Genomic DNA, 20,128 nt, shown 5'->3' with positions numbered 1-20,128 from the left:
TGGCCAAATCCTGAATTCGTACTTAACTGCTAATAAAAAGGACTAAATTTAAAAAAAAGTTCTTGAAATTTGTTGAATGGGATAATCCGCTTCATGTCAACATGTTATACCGTGTAATTCGTCTTTAGATTCGTCGCTCGTTCACTTCCTGATGAAGATATATTAAATAATTGTCTCATTTTTCAAGGGAACTACAACTTAGGATCTACTTGAAATTCGGTATCAGGCGTTTTCCGATTCATCATTTATCAACAGCTTAACCGAATACCTGCATGTCGCATATTTCCAACGGACTACAAATAAGAGCTCTCTTAGAAATTTGTAATGAGGCCAAACCGCTACAACTTGTTGTTAAAGCTAAATACAAAAACATTCTGTTTACCTCAATAAAGGCAATTTTGTTTTTTCTTGCAGTTCTGTATATGATACATTATAATCATTACATATAAATCTTATTAGTCGTTCTTGTATTTTCTCTGTCCCAGCTGAATTATTTTACACTGTAGAAGTCCCATGAAATTGGACAATAATTTAAATTGGATAATACAAATGAGTTTCATCATGATTATATAGTTAATATATATATATTTTTTAAGGTATTATTCAATCCTTTTTAGTAAATTAAGCTGTCTTGATGTTTTTTTTAACAAATTTCTGACAGGCGTTCATCAAAAGTTTATTTATAGTCTACTTTCACACCAAGTAATTTCACATCTTTTTCATATTCTACCTTACTTCCATACAATAACATGATTAAAAGTTTGATTTTCGGAAGCCAAAGTCTTGAATTTATCTGCATTAAATTGTTTTCAAACCAATCCAGCATTTTATATCCCTCTTCAAATGTCTAACTACATTAAATTTTTCAATATCATGGAATAAGAGTACTATCATCTTCATATTTTTGCATAGTACTATTGTGTACAAAATAAACGTATCGTTGACAAAAAGTACAGGATGTAATATTGATCCTTGTGGCACTCCTTCATACAAAGTTTCCAATATACTTCAGATATTATTACTTTTGAAACACTATGTTCTGCTAGATAACTATATTATTTTTTATAAAGAAATAGATTTTTGTGACAGACCATTATTAAGCTTGCTATTTCGATAAAAGTAAATTATATGGCACAGTACGATAGCTTTTGATCAATCAATTAAAATAAAAAATACACATTTATTTTCATCCAATGTCTTTTTCAAGTCTCCACTTATTTTCAGTTATCCAGTTTGACATCCGAAACCAGCTCTAAATGGCGTAAAAAAGGATTAAAATGGTACACCACAACTCAGTTAACTGAACAAAAATTATCGATTGACTAGATTTGAAAAATAAATTAAATAGAAGGCGGTTCACTGGTTCACTTCTCCAGTATATTATTTTTCTTCAAAATAGTGTTTGACCTATGCACCTTTTTAGCTTTCAAGAAACATTGCCAACTCAATAAATTTATTAATTATTTCTTTATTGGTGTTACAATCATAGGCTTTGCCAGCTTGATAAATCATCATATCCTGTAGTCTTTTCAGTCTTTACCTTGTTTATTTGTTTTAATTACAAATTCTTCACTGGCAGGTTTGAATATGAGATCTTCCGTTTATAAATTCTTTTTATTTATCATACATATACATGGATGTTGTTCATCCACTACAACTGCATCATTACCAATATTACTGTCTATATGTATAAATAAATATCATACCTTGGGTGGAACATTTAGTATCTATCCATCTTCACACAGTGTTATATAGTTATAATAATAATAATTAAATTGTTAGATTTCACACTTTTATTCGACAAAAATGGATTGATAATAGGCAAATTATCAAAATGTTTGGTCTTTCAATACATCTTTCAGAAAAATTATTTTGAAAATATTTTAAATTTAGTTTTGTGAAATAGTTTCTTGAATCCTGTATTTGTCCGAATTTGTTTTTGGTCTATTATTTTTAGAAACACATTATGTTACATACTGTTCTTGTTGATTTCTTTACATTTGGGTTAGTCATGATAGGGGTGAAGAAATGTACTGGTTTCCTTTTTTTCAAAGGAATATGTTAGTTTATAATAATCAAAAAATATGTTTCAACATGTTCATTAGTTCTATATTTTCATTATTTGAGGCTCTAAAAATGCTAGTTTCATGCTTAAACATTTTTCCTGTTTAGGCATTTTGAAACTTCTTTAAGTTATAAAACCAGTATTAAATTAAACTATATTACCTTAAATCTGTACAGACATTATATTGTAAATATACGAACTACAATGGTAAAATGTTATATTTTTGTAGGTTTTTTATCAGTATCTTTAGACATATGTAAATCTAAAATTAAAGCTTAACATTAGGAGTCCAGACAGGATGAAATAAAATACCAAATAAAAGGCCTGCAAATGAGGTCCATTGCAAATGATCGCTTTTTTAAACAGTGAAAATTGTGTTAAACTCGCAAGACCAAAGATACGCTAAAGTCATTCAATGCATTTTCAGTATCACTATTAAAAAAAATCTATGATAATCTGAAGTATTGACACTCTTGCATTAAATTCATATTTTCAGAAATCGTTCATTTTTTTTTTTATTTCAATCCGTTAAATTTCAGTTTGGTCTTGGGAATATACAACATACTTGCAGAACCACATCAGTCATGGTTAATTTCAAGTGGTTCTCGGGAGAGTTTTCCTTCATTGATAATGTTTTGTGACTTCCTGAAGTTTCTGTATTACTATTTCAAGTTCCAAAAATAGTTGTGACGTCATTCTATTGTTGTACTCGGCTTTTATTTTAGTGATTGGACTATCATTACCTGTAAGAAACCATTATGTTACCTTTAACTGTCCAATATTTATAACCCTCCTATTTCTTAAAAATATTGGACAGCTGAAGGTAGCATAATTGATTCTTACAAGTGAATGATAGTCCAAGGAATGAAAAATCCATTAATTTACACAATTAGTTTCTGCATTTTCAAAAATATTTACAACGATAGAACAGATGATATTTTCACAAAAACAACTTTTATTGAGTCACCTTCCAATAAAATAATTTCGTCACTCAAAACGGTTTCCGGGAGAAAACCTCTCAAATCGATACTAACACTGCCAGTTTCTATGCTTTTTTGACAACCACTTCCCTCATGTTTTAGGTTGTCTCCTTAGGCCGCACTATATCGGTTGACAATGATCATTGTAAGTTTTTTTTTGCTGCGTTTAGGTATGTCTATTTTGACATGATTTTTGATATCCTTGTCCGTCTTCTGGATATAAAAACAGACCATTGTGTTGCTCTCATTCTTCCGAACAACATTTAAAACTTCAATGAAAACGAAAAAATAAAAGAATGCTTCTAACGCTTAAGAGACCTGTGTACAAAGTGCAAATCGATAAATTGATTCATGAACTAGGGGGGCTACAACAGTTTTTATAATTTTCAGGTGTCGGCGTTAATTTGAAAGTCTTTTGTTTCAAAAAACTGATTTTATTGTCTGTATAGGAATATAATGCAAAACTTCACAAATCAACTACGATGTTTATAAGAAACAGAAAAAAAGAACACATTACAAATGGTTGAGGAAACCAATCAATTTTACGATTCGCACTTTATTCGTAGTTATCCTTTTTTATTGAACCGATGTTATCAGTATCTTGAAATAAGATAATGTAGGTGCTAGATTTAATAGGCGAGTGACATTTTCAGAAAAGACGCTTAGTTAGTGACTTTAATGCACCCACCTAACACACAGCTGAATTTTTTATATGTTATAGTATAATATCTGAACTTCCTTTTTTGGTCGGTCGTAAAAAAAATCGTACGGTGCAATTTTTGTAAAAAATGAATTAAAATCGAGAAATACTTCCAATTTAAAAATGACCAACAGTGTTGAAGCGTGAAAAATTAACATGTAGCTTTATATTTTCTGTTGTCACAATCGAAAAATATTTACGTTTAACATGTCAATGTATAAAAAAAAATACTTTTCAAAAATACAAGAAGTAATTTTTGCGAAAAAAACAGATTTTTGTAACATTTTTTGATTTTTTAAAATAAAAATCGTGCCAATTTTCATATTTTTGTTCATTTCTTAGATATTTTCGGCTTGAAACCCAATTTAATGAAGTTCGTATTATTCAAAAGTTCATTACTTGTTTAAAACATATCGTTATCACTATTATTCTGGATTTTATACACTATTACACACTCCCCCTTTTTAATCAAGTTTCCGAAATCGCTTTCTCTGTAAATTTCCCTCAAGTTAACGGACCTAAACGCTTCGAAAAGAGTATGAATAACCATAAAGGCAATTTTGTTGGTACAAATATTACGCAAAGTATAAAAAAAAATCAAAAATCAAAGGACCATAGAAGCTGAGATGTCAACGTTTTTTCTTGGTAGAAAACCAATATCTTATTATTCTTAGTCAATTTACACTTACAAAAGGCAGATATTATGAATAACTTTTTAAACATACTTCTTTATCAATTGGATCAATGCACATTTTAGTTTTGCCACTAAAAGTACGCAAAAATGTGTCAAATCTGATATTTTCCCCCATGAACTTAAACGTGAGATATGTCCACCTTTTAAATTTCCTACCGTTTTAACCATCGCATACGGTAGACTTATTGATGGGGCAAATTTGATCAGTATTTTAGAGGAAGCATGGTGTATGTGCTAAGGCCACGTCAAGAGCCTGTATGTTTACATGCTATAAAAACTTTAATATGTGGGGATATCTATTCATTCAGTTGACAAATTTTGAATTCTTCGTAGATATTTGAAATACAATAAATGTTCTACCTCAGGCGTATATATTACCTAAGCCGTATTTTAAATAAGATTACGTGTTTTTAAATTTTCTTCGAAGTTTAATTTTGTTCGAGCGTCACTGATGAGTCTTATGTAGACGAAACGCGTGTCTAACGTAAACAATCGATCACATGCCTGATTTCTTTCAAATTCATTTGTTATTCATTATGGTTGTCGTTAGTTGCTTTTTATGATTTTTGCTTTTGTTTGTAGTTTTGAGCATGAATCAAGCTTTTGGGTATCTAAACAAAATTGTTTTAGAACCTTTATAGCTTATTATACAGTGTTGGCTATTGCTTCTTATTTTAGGCCATACGATAAGATACATGTATAGTTGTTTACCTCAAAGCATTAAGTCCCTGGTATACAGAGATCAAAGTGTCCTTTTAATCATACTTATCAAAGGTACCGGGCTTATAATATGATATAGCTTCAGGCTTCTTATTCTACATACGGATTAACAATTTAAGAGGAGTAATTTCAGAGGGTCGACGATGACCTGACACTTCGTTGTATTCTAGACATGGAACAACTGTGTGCCGTTTACGAGTTCTATAACCAGTGGGAATTATGGTTGGCGATGCACCATGTTTATTGTGCGTGTATAGTTTTTTTTTTTTATTAAATATATGTACCTTTACCAGCAGTTCATGCTCTTACAGTTTCTAACAGCTCATCATCTATCTTTGTTCCTAAGAAAACTCTTTTAACGCTTTCGAAATCATCGATAGATGGTGGGTCTATCACAAATTGCAAGAAAACTGTAAAGTGTCCGAAACCCAAAATAAGTATGTATAAGTCTAATCAAGACGATTTGAGCAAGCTACATATCAGACTTCCAACCAAAAAGATTGCCATCGTGTCACGCCTACCACCAAGTGCATCATCATTCAAACTACATGTTCTGAAAGCTAGCAAACAAAGACATAGCGTCATAACAAACAAATACGGCAGTAGGTTTACCCAAGTATGAGTACGGATGACAAAAGTGGTATTAATACGTCATACTCAGGATTTGATAAATTTGTTCTTGTGAAGGAAAAATATATGCATTTGGGAACTTGTGCATGTACTGAAATCATTTTATGCCTCTGTTACACAGAATTATGTCAATAACAGCGAAGTATCAGGAATTGTTCCAGTAAAACAAAAGCTTCACAAGCTCAGTTTTAAAATATGAATTTCGACTGTCTTATATTGTTAAAAATCACAAAATTGAAAATTGCATTATTTGTAATAAATTAGATTTATTTCGTTTCTTGTAAAGAAATAGATAATTCACAGAAACTCCTCCAGAATGACAAAAAACTGTATATAGGTTTAGCCGAACTAAATCCCGCAAATTCATATTAGTTGATAAATATCTATATATCTAAGTTTTGAATACTGGTAAGAAATTAATGCTTGCATTTTTAACTGCAAACCTTTTGACTGCACAAATGTGAGTGAAAATAAATGTAGTCGTAATAAAAAAAATACGTTAAGAGGTGTTTGTAAAGTATATAACCCCAAATGTCAAAATAAAGGTCACCGTGGGACCTAACTTTAGTTTGTAAATCACCGCATTCTAATTTTGCATCTGGGGTCAGACAGTTTCACAACACATCTTACGACTAAAGCTGGTCGTAAGTCATGAACAGTTCAGTTTACTGACGATTAATCTTGTCTTAAGTTTTTCTGTGAAACCGACTTCTGTATCTGAAGTTTGGTAAACCTTAGTTTTGCAGCTATATATGTCGCGGGCAGGATTCCATTATGATTTAATCCATATCACAGTGACCTGATTTTAGTTTATGACCATCCCCTATTATATGATGTATTTAAAATTAAGAATGGAAATGGGGAATGTGTCAAAGAGACAACAACCCGACCAAATAAAAAACAACAGCAGAAGGTCACCAACAGGTCTTCAATGTAGCGAGAAATTACCGCACCCGGAGGCGTCCTTCAGCTGGCCCCTAAACAAATATATACTAGTCCAGTGATAATGAACGCCATACTAATATCCAAATTGTACACAAGAAACTAAAATTAAAATAATACAAGACTAACAAAGGCCAGAGGCTCCTGACTTGGGACAGGCGCAAAAGTGCGGCGGGGTTAAACATGTTTGTGAGATCTCAACCCTCCCCCTATATATACCTCTAACCAATGTAGAAAAGTAAACACATAACAATAGTTTGGAAATTCAAGGTTCAGCGGTTCAAAGGATATGGACCGGACTCAAACCAGACAGCACGAATCAAACAATGTTTGAAAACTTGACGGCTCAAATGTCAATGTCAAAGTCAAAATGAACTGATTTGATTTATGAAGAACCACGTGCCATCCCATAATACATCTCTGAACTTAGTGTGTTTAACATCAGCTCTATAGTTCAAAGCAATGCATTTTATATTTGAAATCATTGGTTTTGAATGAACTGTATATATGTATACATGTATATGTTACCTGATTTAATTCGACACGGACCGCAAACAAGTGGGGACTGACGGACGGACAGACTTAAAATGTAATTCATATATCCTCTTTAACTTTGCTTGTGGTTGTATTAAACATTTAAGATCATAGTGATTTCCGATCTTGACACGGTTTGTAGGCTGTTAACAAACAGGAGACTATTGTCACTGTTGATGGGACAACGACGTCTACTTTTTACTCTCTTTATTGCATTGTTTTCTCTCCCTTTTACTCGTCCAACGTACAAATATTTCATCATATTTTTTTATGTTGAATGACACACCATCAATTAAAGTAAATTTTAACACATTTAAGATCAAATATTTGTTATTATACGTCGTTTTTGTAGAAAGTACCGTTTTACCTATAGCAGAGTGAAAACGTCAAAATGACGTCAATTATCGCCAAATCATGAACTATACAACTAAGAATCAGAGAGACGTTATCATAGTATCGTGTAAAGGAAAATTTGAATTATATATATTACCAGCTGCTTCAAATAAGACAATAATACTACAAAAGTGTTATTCTTTCATTTTTTTCTGAATGACCTTTGATCCCAATTTAAAAAAAAATGCACCATATTTCACTTTTACGACCGGGAAAAATGAAATCTACACATGTTTTCCTTTCGAATGATAAATAATATAGCTGTGTGTTAGATAGGTGCATTAAACATATTTTTTAGGTCTGAATGTCACTCGCCTATAATCATATGTTTGTTAAATAAGTTTTTAAACAGTTTGTAGTTGTGTTATAAAATTTGAACATAAAACCCTTTCCTGCATTGAATTGATTAAAATTTGGAGTTTGTAATAAAAGCATTTTTACTATATATAACGTCAAAATACGAATTATTTTTGTTTCTATTTATAAACAGTTTCAAACACTTCACTTTAGTAAAGATCTCAAAAGTAAAATTGATGGCATACAATAGTTATACATCAAGCACAGAGACAAGGATATGTACACTTACACCGACTCGTTTTGAAAGAAAGAAAAAGAAAGCATTATAATTTGCAAAGGGATATCGAGGGACATTTTTTCTAATTCGCATAAAAAGAAAAAGAACACAAAAAGGAATGAGGAAGTAATAGGACAGGACTATTTCTTTTAAATATCATATATAAAACTTGCAAGTATTAGCTGCTATAACTAAATCCTACTCGTTATCCCTACTGAAATCTGATATATCTGAACACCGATTTGATTTTAATCCAAATTTTGACACAACACAATACCATTTTCGACATCGCTATCTTCTTGTCGGAAAAAATTTGCATGAAGGAATTTTCTTTCATCGTCTTTATCCATTTTGAGACACCGATTGCATGTGAAAGTATTCGTGGAAAATATATAATATAGCCATAGCAAACACGAAAAGCATGATGCAGATGCATTGTTTTCAATTACATGTAGTTGTACATACTGTTTACCTTCAACCGTACTTTATTTGTTTCTATTGTTTTACATGTTTAAGTCAGAGTCGTTACTAAAACAAGTGTTTTTAGTTACTTACCTAGGTAACTTTTGTTTTTAAAAATGAAAGAGTTATCTTGAATTTCAATAGAAGCATTGACTAATTGTATTTTATATCAAATTGTACATAATTTTATCGCATAAAATTAAGAATTTGTCAAATTTGAAAGGAGTATAGACATACAAGGTTACTTTAAAAAATAATTAGACAAATATTACTGGTTTAAGTTATTTTCTACATCTTTGAAAGAATGAGTAATTACAATTATTTAAGCAACATCAGTTATTGTTTTGGGTTACAAAATATAAGTAACTTCAAGTCTTAATTTGATCACAAGTTTCTATCTATTTATATTTGTCTACCTAAAGAGTTTCAAGAAAATTGATATTTTAATATTCCCAAGAGACTAATATTTGATCCAGAAGCGTCGATATGAAAGATAAGTGCGTCAGAAATTAGTTTTTCAGGAAGATGAGATTTTGTATTTCATGGGAAATATAACCAGATGTCTGTGAAAATTTGTTACAGCTAGTAAAACATGTTTGAATGGACACCTACAAATTATATATACAATATTTACAAAAGTTACTTATAAAAGTAATAATTTACACACTTGATGGAAATAAATATTTACAAAAGTTTGTGTTTGTTTGCTTTGTCATCTTCTTTGACATGTTAAACAATTTTTTAAGTAAGATATAAGCCTCTGTCCAATATTTTACAGAATGAACTGTTATCGGCTTATATCCTTTACGTAAAACAGTATTCACATTCGCAAACCAGACAACACTGCACAGTTTTAGATTTTGCAGTGTCAAAGATGCCTGCTTGTTGCACTAAAATCCGGCTACGCACAAGTCATTAACAAAATTCGCCCCTCAGACAACACAAGTCTGTGTCCACCCATGTGTATATCTATATGTATATCTATATGAATATATCTTTACGCCGTGAAAGGAAATTCTATTACAAGTTACTCAAGTACTAACCTTTGACACAACTTACCGAGAAACAACGTACAAGAAAGTAATACACGTGATCAATGTGTTTTTCACTTGTATACAGTAATGGCGACATCAATGAAATCATCAAGTATTAAACAAGTTGATTTCTTTAAAAAAAAGAAAAACAATACATGAACCTAAGACCGATGACTGCCGGGTAACCAAAAGATGCTTGCTGAATTTGTGTTTGCTTTTGAATTGAAATAATTGATTGTGAATAGAAAAAGCCAGTTGAAAGTATATATTTACAGCTTCTATTTGAATAGTGATTTTAAAGCTCGACTATTTTATTTATTACTTGGTAATGTACATAATTTTCCCGATTATAACCCTTTGGCAAATCCTAATTTCTACTAACCGGATGACTTATGCAAATTGCACAAACCTATCGCAATATGAATTTATGCACTCAGTTTGCTTTATAATCTGGAATGCTGGATGCATTTATTTTATCTATCATATCTTTATATTTTGTTTCCTACATGAATGCCTTTATATTCTCAACTCGTATTTGAAGCTGTCTTTACTCATGGTAGATGTTGTATGCGGTGAAACCTGTGGCTTGCAATTAGTTGGGACATCTTATGGGTGCTTGAAAGTCACATGTAAAGCTCTTTCTGTCGTGTCCTGAATTTAGATAACAAAAACGAAAATAAGCTTTCACGAGTGAATTTGATATAGTATTGCATGCAAGTAGTATTTCAGCGCACGAAATAGTAAATAGAAAGCATCTCACTGATACTCAGGAAAAGAATACGCATTCGCGTCATCACATATCTTAATCTAATAGTTGAATTCGAATGTCAAACGGCCTACATTAAATGTTTTGACTCCGGATTCATTGACATTCTATCAGGAATTTTTTTGAGAACGCAAACCGATAGTGTGTTTTTGAAATGTGATCTATAATAGGAATGAATCAAGACGTGTATGATAGTAGGTCAACACAATGAATACTATTTTCAAAACCGTATCATAGTACAAATATGTAGATGCTATAAGGTTAAACTATTAAAACAAACAAACAAAAATTGAATTAAAATTTTATAATAATCTAACGTTCCTGTTATTTTTTTTTTCAAATTCTTTTGAATATATATAATATCAATAAACACGAACGTCGAGTATTTATGGATGGACATTTTATTTATCGAATGAATCTTTTTTTAAATTCTAACATTCCACTATGTGAATATATTACAATACAAAATATAAGCAAAGACTTCTAAATCCATACTAAAACAGTATAAAATAATCAACATTATGGTTGTAATTAAATTTTGTTGTGATTATTGTAAATTATTTTTACGGTTGTTGTGAGCTGCAAGGATTCAAAATCATGCTTTATGAATTGAAAACACACAAATATTTTTATTCACGACCGTTTAAAATTTAATTATTTAATTTGATCTTACTTTCCGTTTTATGGATATATTACAATACAAACATAATAAATAATAATTACTCATAAAACCTAATTACTAAAATGGTACGAAATAATTAACGTAGAAATATAATGATTATTGTTTATAAACATTGTTTGTAGGATGCAAGAATTTATTTAGATTTAATTTTTATGTTTCCTTTACAATGAATATTTAAAAATACCAAAGCAGAGTATCTTGTCATATAAAATACTTATTTCTTAATTGCAACTCTGAAAATAGCCTGATTTCAATCATTGTTAGTTTCTTCAGGAACATAAATACAGTATAGTTTTTGTTTATGTTTCTTTAATTCCGATTGAATTAAATACTTTTGATAAGAATGTTATCTTTCTGTTTTCCGATCTAATATTTTAAAATATTTTAACCAGAATGTTCTCTCCCGTAAGTCTATGATGAAATAAACAGTATCCCGTGGTTAAATCTTCAAACATAATTAGTTTACATGTTATCGAGACAACAGACAATACCACGTTATAATTGACCCAGATACACACAGTGTACAGTGGTCGTTTTAAAACATATATAATTGTGTCGTCAAGGGCCATCAAGGGACCACATCGAAGACGTAGATAACAACCTGTTTAGACTTAACTCGAATGATTCAGCGCCCTCTATCGCTCAGTGTGATCGATAGTGAGTCGGAATATAACGACTGGATTATTCGGGTTAGTTAAGAACTGTATAAATGACCGAAAACTTTCGAGACGTTCCGAGAATTTTATTCTGACTTCCGGCCGAGAGATATCGAGTGGCCCATAGACACATCCAAAACTCGCCAATATATAAGCACAAGTACCAGTTTCATGCTACTTTTGCAAAGGACAAGAGATTAAATGGAAATGTGTAGATTGCAATGTTCGTATGTGTAACTCCTGTAAAGTTACCGTTCACCAAGGACTTAAGTCAACACAAGATCATGACGTTGTTTCTATTCAGGATATCAATCAGTCACCAGGTTCCCTGGAGGTAACGTCTGTAGTAATCTCGTCTGTTTTCAATTCATACACAACTAATCTTCCTGCTGTTCATACGTTACTTTGCTCGGATGACGATTTACTTTACTTCGGGTATTGTCCTAAACCATTTGAGGATGAAAATCAATTGGTGAAAGGAAAACTTTTGAAATCTTCAATACAGAATTTGCAGACGTATAAAAGAAATGTATTTGACACTGCGATTAACCAAAACAATGACATACTTATAAAAGACATTGATCTCAGTCTAATTCAAATTTTATCATCTGCCGGTGGGGAAAAGACTGTTTTAGATACTTCTCCAATGATGTTATTAGCCATACATGTTAATAAAGATAACGAAGTAATAGTTGGGATAAGAGAAAAAGGACCACCGTTTCCGGTCCAGGATTTTTCCGTCAGACAAGTTATGATTTTTGGTAGTAATTATCAACGGAAAGTTACATTAGAATTCGACAAAAAAGGGAATATTTTTTTCAATTATGCAGCACGCATTTGCACTGATTCTTGAAACGTTATCTATGTTCTTGATTGAATGGATAATGAACATAACGGAGGAGTAGTAGCTTTAGATAGAAATGCCCGCTAAAAGTTTACCTACGGCGGACAAATGGATTCAGGAACATTTACACCAGAGGCAATTACTGTTACGCCAAGCGATAACATTGTAGTTGTAGATTACGGTAACGATGCACTACATGTTATAAATTCGAAAGGAGATGTACTTGGTCTATAGTTCATTTTCAAAGACTTGGGCATCAATGATTCATTTAGTTTATGCATTGACACAGAAGGATATTTATTAATTGGATGTGGTAAAGGCAACAATTAATGAAGCATACGGAAAAATTTATGTCGTAAAATTGAAGATAGTGTTATGTAGTACGTAGTCAAAAGTTTGAGGGTAGGACATAGAAATTTTCAAATAGATAAAGATTAATAAACATATTGATAGTAATATTAATTAGAAAATAGCAATTAGGTCCGAAATATTGGTATGATTGGTCCGATATTTTCTTTGATTGCGATTTTGTCTACGACCATGAGAACGTTTTTTTCGAACAGTTTAAGAAACTATATCCAAAATGTTAACAGAATCGGTTCTTGATATATTGCCAATTCCCATGATATTATCATTAAGACCGAGAGGGTAGACTGTCTGTAATTTTTTAATCCAATTTAATTCAATTATTTTCCGTGATCGTACAAACTTCGAATAAGATTCACCAGGCTGCTTATTTACTACTTCCAAAGGTTGAACTGTTAAATATTTAATAGGATGATTGTGTTTCTTAAGGTGTTGATAAATGATACTTATGAATTTATTGGGTCTTATAAAACGATATAGAATATAAAAAAAAATGGTGAAAAAATCCTCAAACGAAATAATGAAATACACGATAATTGGTATTCTTTTTACAAATAATTCGTTTAAGTGATTGTCAGTTGGATTGAATTATGCAAGAATGAAATGTTAAAAAAACCCACAAAAAACATGTTGTACTGTTGTATTTTTTTCAATTAAAAACTTTAAAATTGCGATAGATTTACGATTGTTAGCATTTAAACAACGCCATATTTAAGTACAAGTTAAAGAATTCCAGTAAAGTAAATTAAACAGATGTTCAATTATTATTAATTGGGAAATGATACTTTTAATTTCATATTTTAATTTTATGCTAATTGCATAGAACGTTATCGAATTTTTTTCCATTTAATATTGCATACACTTCCGGAATTAAAAAAATGAATGTTTATTTTCAATTAATTTATACAATTTAATAATTGTTTCTCTATTGTCATCGGGTATTTCATCTTGGTATATTAAACACGCTATACTCTTTCTGTTAATCCATTCCAAATGACAACATTCACACCTGTGTACGCCTGAGGCTAAATTGCTGCAAGGTAAAGTTTAAACGAATTCTCCTCAAAATGAGGAATAAACAATGACTTTACAAAATAATATACACACTCTGTTCACACATATTTTGCATTGAAAATTGTTTATCAAAGTTATAACTGTAAATAAAACGTTAAATATTTTAAGTTGAAAATCAGTAAAAATTTTCAATAGATATTTTATTAACAAATCTTCAATAGATATTTTATTAACAAATCTTCAATAGATATTTTATAAAAAAATCTCAACAATAATTTATGAATTAATTCGAAAATATTTATATTTAGATAATTTCATATAGAAAGTTTTATTCAATCAATACAAAACGGTACACGTGACGATTCTTATATTGTGGTTATTAACGACGACCAACGACCATCTGTGCGCTTTGAAGAACGTTAAATTTCGATAAGCAATTAAGACTTTAACACATTTTATTTTTTCCCAGGATTCAACAAATCGGGTTAAAACGTCACAACCCACTCACGTACAAAATGTACGTCAACCAAAAAGTAACAAATACTTGATTTTCTCCGTTTTTAGAAGGAATATAAATTTAAAACTTTGTGAATGTGTTTTTTATGTTAAGATGAACATATTTAAATGAAAGTAAAAAATCGCGGACTTTCCCTGTTAAAAAGAAATCATACTATTTGACAGTTAAGCATGTAGTTAGACCTTCTGCTGTCCATTTCCATACGCGTAGTAAAATTGAGTGAGTGCTCTATCGCATGGTAAAAGAAAGAACATAAATTCAACACAATTGTTTGTTTTAAAATGCATTTTGAGCATCATATAATACAGCTCCTTCGTTTATGAAAAAAGTTATTTCAAATATGACAATAGCAATTCTTCAAACAATACCTTGTTGTGTTAAAGCCAAAAAATACGATTTAAAACGTAGTCTTTATATTCTATAATGTATTTATCTTTAAACTTTATACAAATACTTTTCTTCATGTTTAGATCATGAGAAGACAAACTTTAAATGGGATAACATTACACATTTCTATAGTATTCAACTTGTTTTACCTACTTACAACGAAGTAGAAAGTGAAACACGTGACGTTTTGATGTTTATTTTACTGTAAAAATGGCGACATCAGGGAATACAAGTATAAGAAAAGCACAAGTGCCAATTTCATGCTATTTTTGCAAAGGTCAAGAAATACTGTGGAAATGTGAAGATTGCAATGTTCGCATGTGTAACTCCTGTAAAGAAAGTGTCCACCAAGGACTTCAATCTGCACAAGATCATGACGTTGTGTCTATTCAGGATATCAGCAAATCATCACCAGTATCGTCTGTAGTTATTTCATCCGTTTTCAATTCATACACAACTTCTCTGCCTGCTGTTCATACTTTACTTTGTTCGGATGACGATTTGCTATACTTCAAATTTAACCAGAAAACGTCTGACAAACATCAATTTGTGAAAGGGAAACGTTTAGAATCATCAATAAAGACATTACAGACGTTGAAGAGAAAAATATTTGACTTTGCAATAAAAAAAGACGGTGAAATACTTTTGATTGAACATCGTGACCACAAAATACAAATTTTATCACCTGCGGGTGAAGTCAAGACTGTTTTAGACACTTTTCCGATGCTGCCTTTGGCGATACATGTAAACAAAGACAATGAAGTAATAGTTGGATTACGAGAACAAGGACCACCTCATCCAGCCCAGGATTTTTCGGTCAGACAGGTAATAATTTTCGGTAGTGATTATCAGCGGAGAGTAACATTAGAAGTTGACAAAGAAGGAAATAAATTGTTCAGTTATGTAGCACGCATCCGCACTGATTCTAGAAATATTGTGTATGTCATTGATCGTTTTGACACTGACCACAATGGTAGAATAGTAGCTGTGGATAGACATGGTCGCTTAAGATTTACCTACGACGGGCAAGACGATTTAGAAACATTTCAACCAGAGGGATTTACTATTACGGCAAGTGATAACGTTGTAGTTGCAGACAGGGGAAACGATGCTCTACATGTTATAAACTTGAAAGGAGATCTACTTGGGTTGCAATTAATTTTCAAAGACTTGGGCATAACCAGGCCATATTGTGTATGCTTTGACACAGAAGGATATTTATTAATTGGAAGTGGTAAAGGAAAAAATGAGGACTACGGAAAAATTCATGTCGCTAAAATGACAGACAGTCTGATCTAATACGTTCGGTTGTAAATAGAAATTCTTCAAATGATTGAAGTGAATTAAGAAATAATTCATGGGGGCTTGAATATATCGTGATTTTACCACGGGTTGGCCCTTTACATGCTTTATGCGTGCTAGATAGACAATCACATAATTAAAATATTATGATATACATTATCAAGGATCAAGATATGAATATGCGTTGGTACAAGATACGATACTCCAAATAAATAGTATCAAAATATGTTTAGCAGATTATTTTATCTGACAAAAGATGAGTTTAAGATCGTCATCCCCCGCCGTCCGTCCGTTATACACGTCGTAAGGGTTTGCTTCTCTAATTATTAATTTTATACTAGCATTGTTATAAATGGCATTTCTTCCCTGTTCTAAAAGTTGTTTTGTAGTACATTGAATATATTTTGTATAATCTTAATTTCTAGGCACTTGTCTCTATTTACTGTTGAATGGGCATTAGCTGCGATTTAGACTAATAACCAAAATATTTTTGTGTTTGATTAAAATATCCATATAAGTTGAACATGGAAATTATGTTTCGTCATCAGTAATCAGCTCGGTTTTTGGTCAAACAAAAATCGCCAATGTATTATTGGCTTGAAATCCAACAATTCATTTTGATATGAAATCGTGTTCATATAATCATAACATAACCTTTTGGCTGTTGATTGCCTACCAATGCCTTAAGTTATTAAAAAGAAAATAATGTCCACATTGAAATGTTAAACAAGAGAGCAACCAGAAAGAACAACAGTATTTCTTTGACTGATTCGCCTCACCAGAAATCATTTATATACAGGTACATGTTTCAATCTATGACATAAAGTCAAACAGACCTGTGCAAATCGTATTTACAAAGCTCCACGTGTTTGTCCGTCTATTTATATTGATATTTATGTTTATATCAATACGAATGACTAGTAGGAGTGTTCGATGGTAATCTCGATGGTTATTATATGAGGTAACAAGAGCGCAATTATTTGTTTACATTTTACCGGCAAGATGGTACTCAGAAAAGAATCCTATACTGCTTCTGATTGGATTATACAGGATTAGAATTACATTTAAACGAAAGCTTATCCAATTAGGTTTAAAAATTGCAGAAAATCATATTCACATTTTACGAAGTATAGAAAATATCTTCCATTTCTGCACGTCGGAGCCATTAAAAATATGCCTTTTTCATTAACCGAAAAAAAAACACCATTATTTTCAACTGCATTTTAAGTCAGTTTCTGTCGCATGACCCTATATATGTTTTTGGTTGTAATGCAACACTGGCATTTCTAGTAACAGAAACTGCTACCAGTTTTTCACTAGTTTGTGTATTCTTTGAGAAAAAAAAATACGGAACACCAGTGGTACCCTATGGAAAATGCATTACGAATAATTGCGCTCTTGTAACCATGACGTCTTGTCTAAATCACTCAATAATGTATTATAACAAGACTATGCATGGTTGTTTATTTATCTTTTTTAGTAATTTGAAACCATGTTTAAGTATGCAATATATCAAATATGATAATCTAAGTCAAAGCAGTTATCATCAATTTGACAGCCGCCTAGACTGAACTATATATTATATATTATATATAATTATATATATTTGTTATAGATAAATGCGTGTGCTCAATTGTCAGACTTTTGACGTCAAGTTTCGGCATTTAAACATGATAAAAAAGAAAGATCGAGACAATTGTTGTTTTAAAAGTATGCTCCCATTTGAAGGTGTCGGATATCTTGTTTTAAAGGATAATACATGTTAAGATTCTATTGAAAATATATAAAGTCATAAATAATTTCCATACAGCCTTCAAATAATTGAAACGTAATAAAAGCAATCCGTTTGCTTTCACTTAAAATAATAAATAATTATTATATCAAATTTATGGAATGGAAACCGTGAATTGATGTATTGAAATGTGAATAATTCAAAAGAATATACAGTTAATTTCTATCTTTGGATAAAATCAAAGCAATTTTCCGGTTAATGTAGTGTCTGTTTTCATCGTGTATTTTTCTCGAGTGAACTGAACTTTTGTTTCGAATGTGACCAGGTTTTTTCTTTGAATATATTGGTTAATGTAACAAACCGGTTTCACTGGTAAGAATTGAAACCGGAGGTTCACAATAAACCTAAGAGGTATATGATATATGTGATTAACATAATTACATCCCAGCTCCTTTGTTCTACCAGGGGTGATCTGAGCCTGATCATCCCTTTCAGATCATCCCAGCTTGAGTTTCTTTGTTTTGCATGCTTTCCTTTGTTTTGTAACATTTTGGCGTGAATGCCTAATCCACAATAAAACTTAAAATTATTTATTGAGAAAAGACACACTTTCAAAATTTATGTAGAAAAACACCATTGTCTATGCTGGGGTTCGAACTCAAGACCTTTACCATATTAACCCACGACACATACCCCTACACCAAAACGACTGGATACCAACTATCAGTAATTTAACATATTTAAAGTGGGGCGAGTTGGCAGACCTTTAATCAGGGGGATTTTAACCGTTTTCATAAATAAGGCGAGTTGTCAGACTGATTGTTCATTGGGATTTTACCCTTTTCATAAGTTGGGCTAGTCGGTAAAAAAGAGCAGGGCGATGTTTTAGAAAGTAGCGACTTAGTGTGGGCCGATTGGCCAGTGGGCCGAGTTAATGGTTTCATATTTAAACATCGTGTTCGGGTGTCATAAAGGGTATATATTATATAGTAATATATAAAGTAAAACTATATTATAATGGTTGTGTGGCGTTCTAAACTAGATTTTATGAATTGTAAATGATTGTTCGTCCAATCTAAAACAGCTAGGATGTAAAATATTTATCCCATTCGGACGTGGTGTGTCAGTGTAAGATCACCCTCTGGCATCCGGCCATCGGGGTGATCTTACACTGACACACCGCGTCCTCATGGGATAACTATTACCTATCAACAACAAAATATTTGTAGTAACACAACTTATATATATATATATTCTTAGAAATGTTAAATAGAACTACTTTTTTCCACATACGAATGTACAAATCAACGATAATGCGTTCATAGAATCTACATCTACTTTCATTTACAGAATTTTAGCGAAAGACTTGTAGTTTGGATGAATAAGCTCGCATTTAGTTTAAATATCAGATGTCCGTTTTTTTCGAGGACATTCCGGATTTTTTCAAGTAGCGTCAAAGTTTTATTGACTGAATCAACAATATTTTATAATGTGAATGCGATCTTATTATTTAACTTGCAGCTGCTACTCATATTTTATGACACGTTACCAGTGTCTGAGCATAAAAGTAATTAACCAGAGTTATGCCAAAGAACGCATCTTTCTTTTCCAAAAAAAAATCATCGAAAAATACCAAGACCTTGTTCATAAATATTCCATATCAACTTCACAAAAAATACATGATGGTCTTGATGTATAGAGTCTAATAAAATTGAGAATGGAAATAGGGAATATGTCAAAGAGAAATCAACTTGACCAATGAGCAGATAACAGCTGAATGCCACAAATGGGTCTTCAACGCAGCGAGAAAACCCCGCACCCGGAGGTAGACATCAGCTGACCTCTAATTAAAAAGGTGTACTAGTTCAGTGAAAATGGACGTCATACTAAACTCCAAAACATATAAATGAACTAAAATAAAAAATCATACAAGATTAACAAAGGCCAGAGGCTCCTGACTTGGGACAGCCGCAAAAACGCAACCTATACCTCTAGCCATTGTAGAAAAAAGAAATACCTTTAAATGTTTCGGAGTTGTACACATTTTTGTTTAGTAGCCAGCTAAAACACGCGTTCGGGTGCGGAATTTTCTCGATGTGTTGAAGACCTATTGGTGGCCTTCGATTGTATTTTA

General features: G+C 31.6%; 1 protein-coding gene across 1 annotated transcript; it reads left to right on the top strand.

The window, feature by feature from the left end:
* The first annotated feature begins 15,170 nt into the window (after positions 1–15,170).
* On the top strand, positions 15,171–16,259 carry LOC134717967 (uncharacterized). Its single transcript, XM_063580497.1, has one exon. It carries the CDS (start codon positions 15,171–15,173, stop codon positions 16,257–16,259), a length of 1,089 nt encoding a protein of 362 aa, XP_063436567.1.
* The last annotated feature ends 3,869 nt before the right edge of the window (positions 16,260–20,128 follow it).

Source organism: Mytilus trossulus, chromosome 1 (genome assembly GCF_036588685.1).
Source record: "Mytilus trossulus isolate FHL-02 chromosome 1, PNRI_Mtr1.1.1.hap1, whole genome shotgun sequence".
Classification (NCBI taxonomy): domain Eukaryota; kingdom Metazoa; phylum Mollusca; class Bivalvia; order Mytilida; family Mytilidae; genus Mytilus; species Mytilus trossulus.
Note: the sequence above shows the minus strand (reverse complement) of the source record. Positions and strands in the feature narration are given on the sequence as shown.

Coding starts and splice junctions, on each gene's coding strand:
- LOC134717967 (XM_063580497.1), top strand. CDS start 15,171: ATGGCGACATCAGGGAATACAAGTATAAGAAAAGCACAAGTGCCAATT.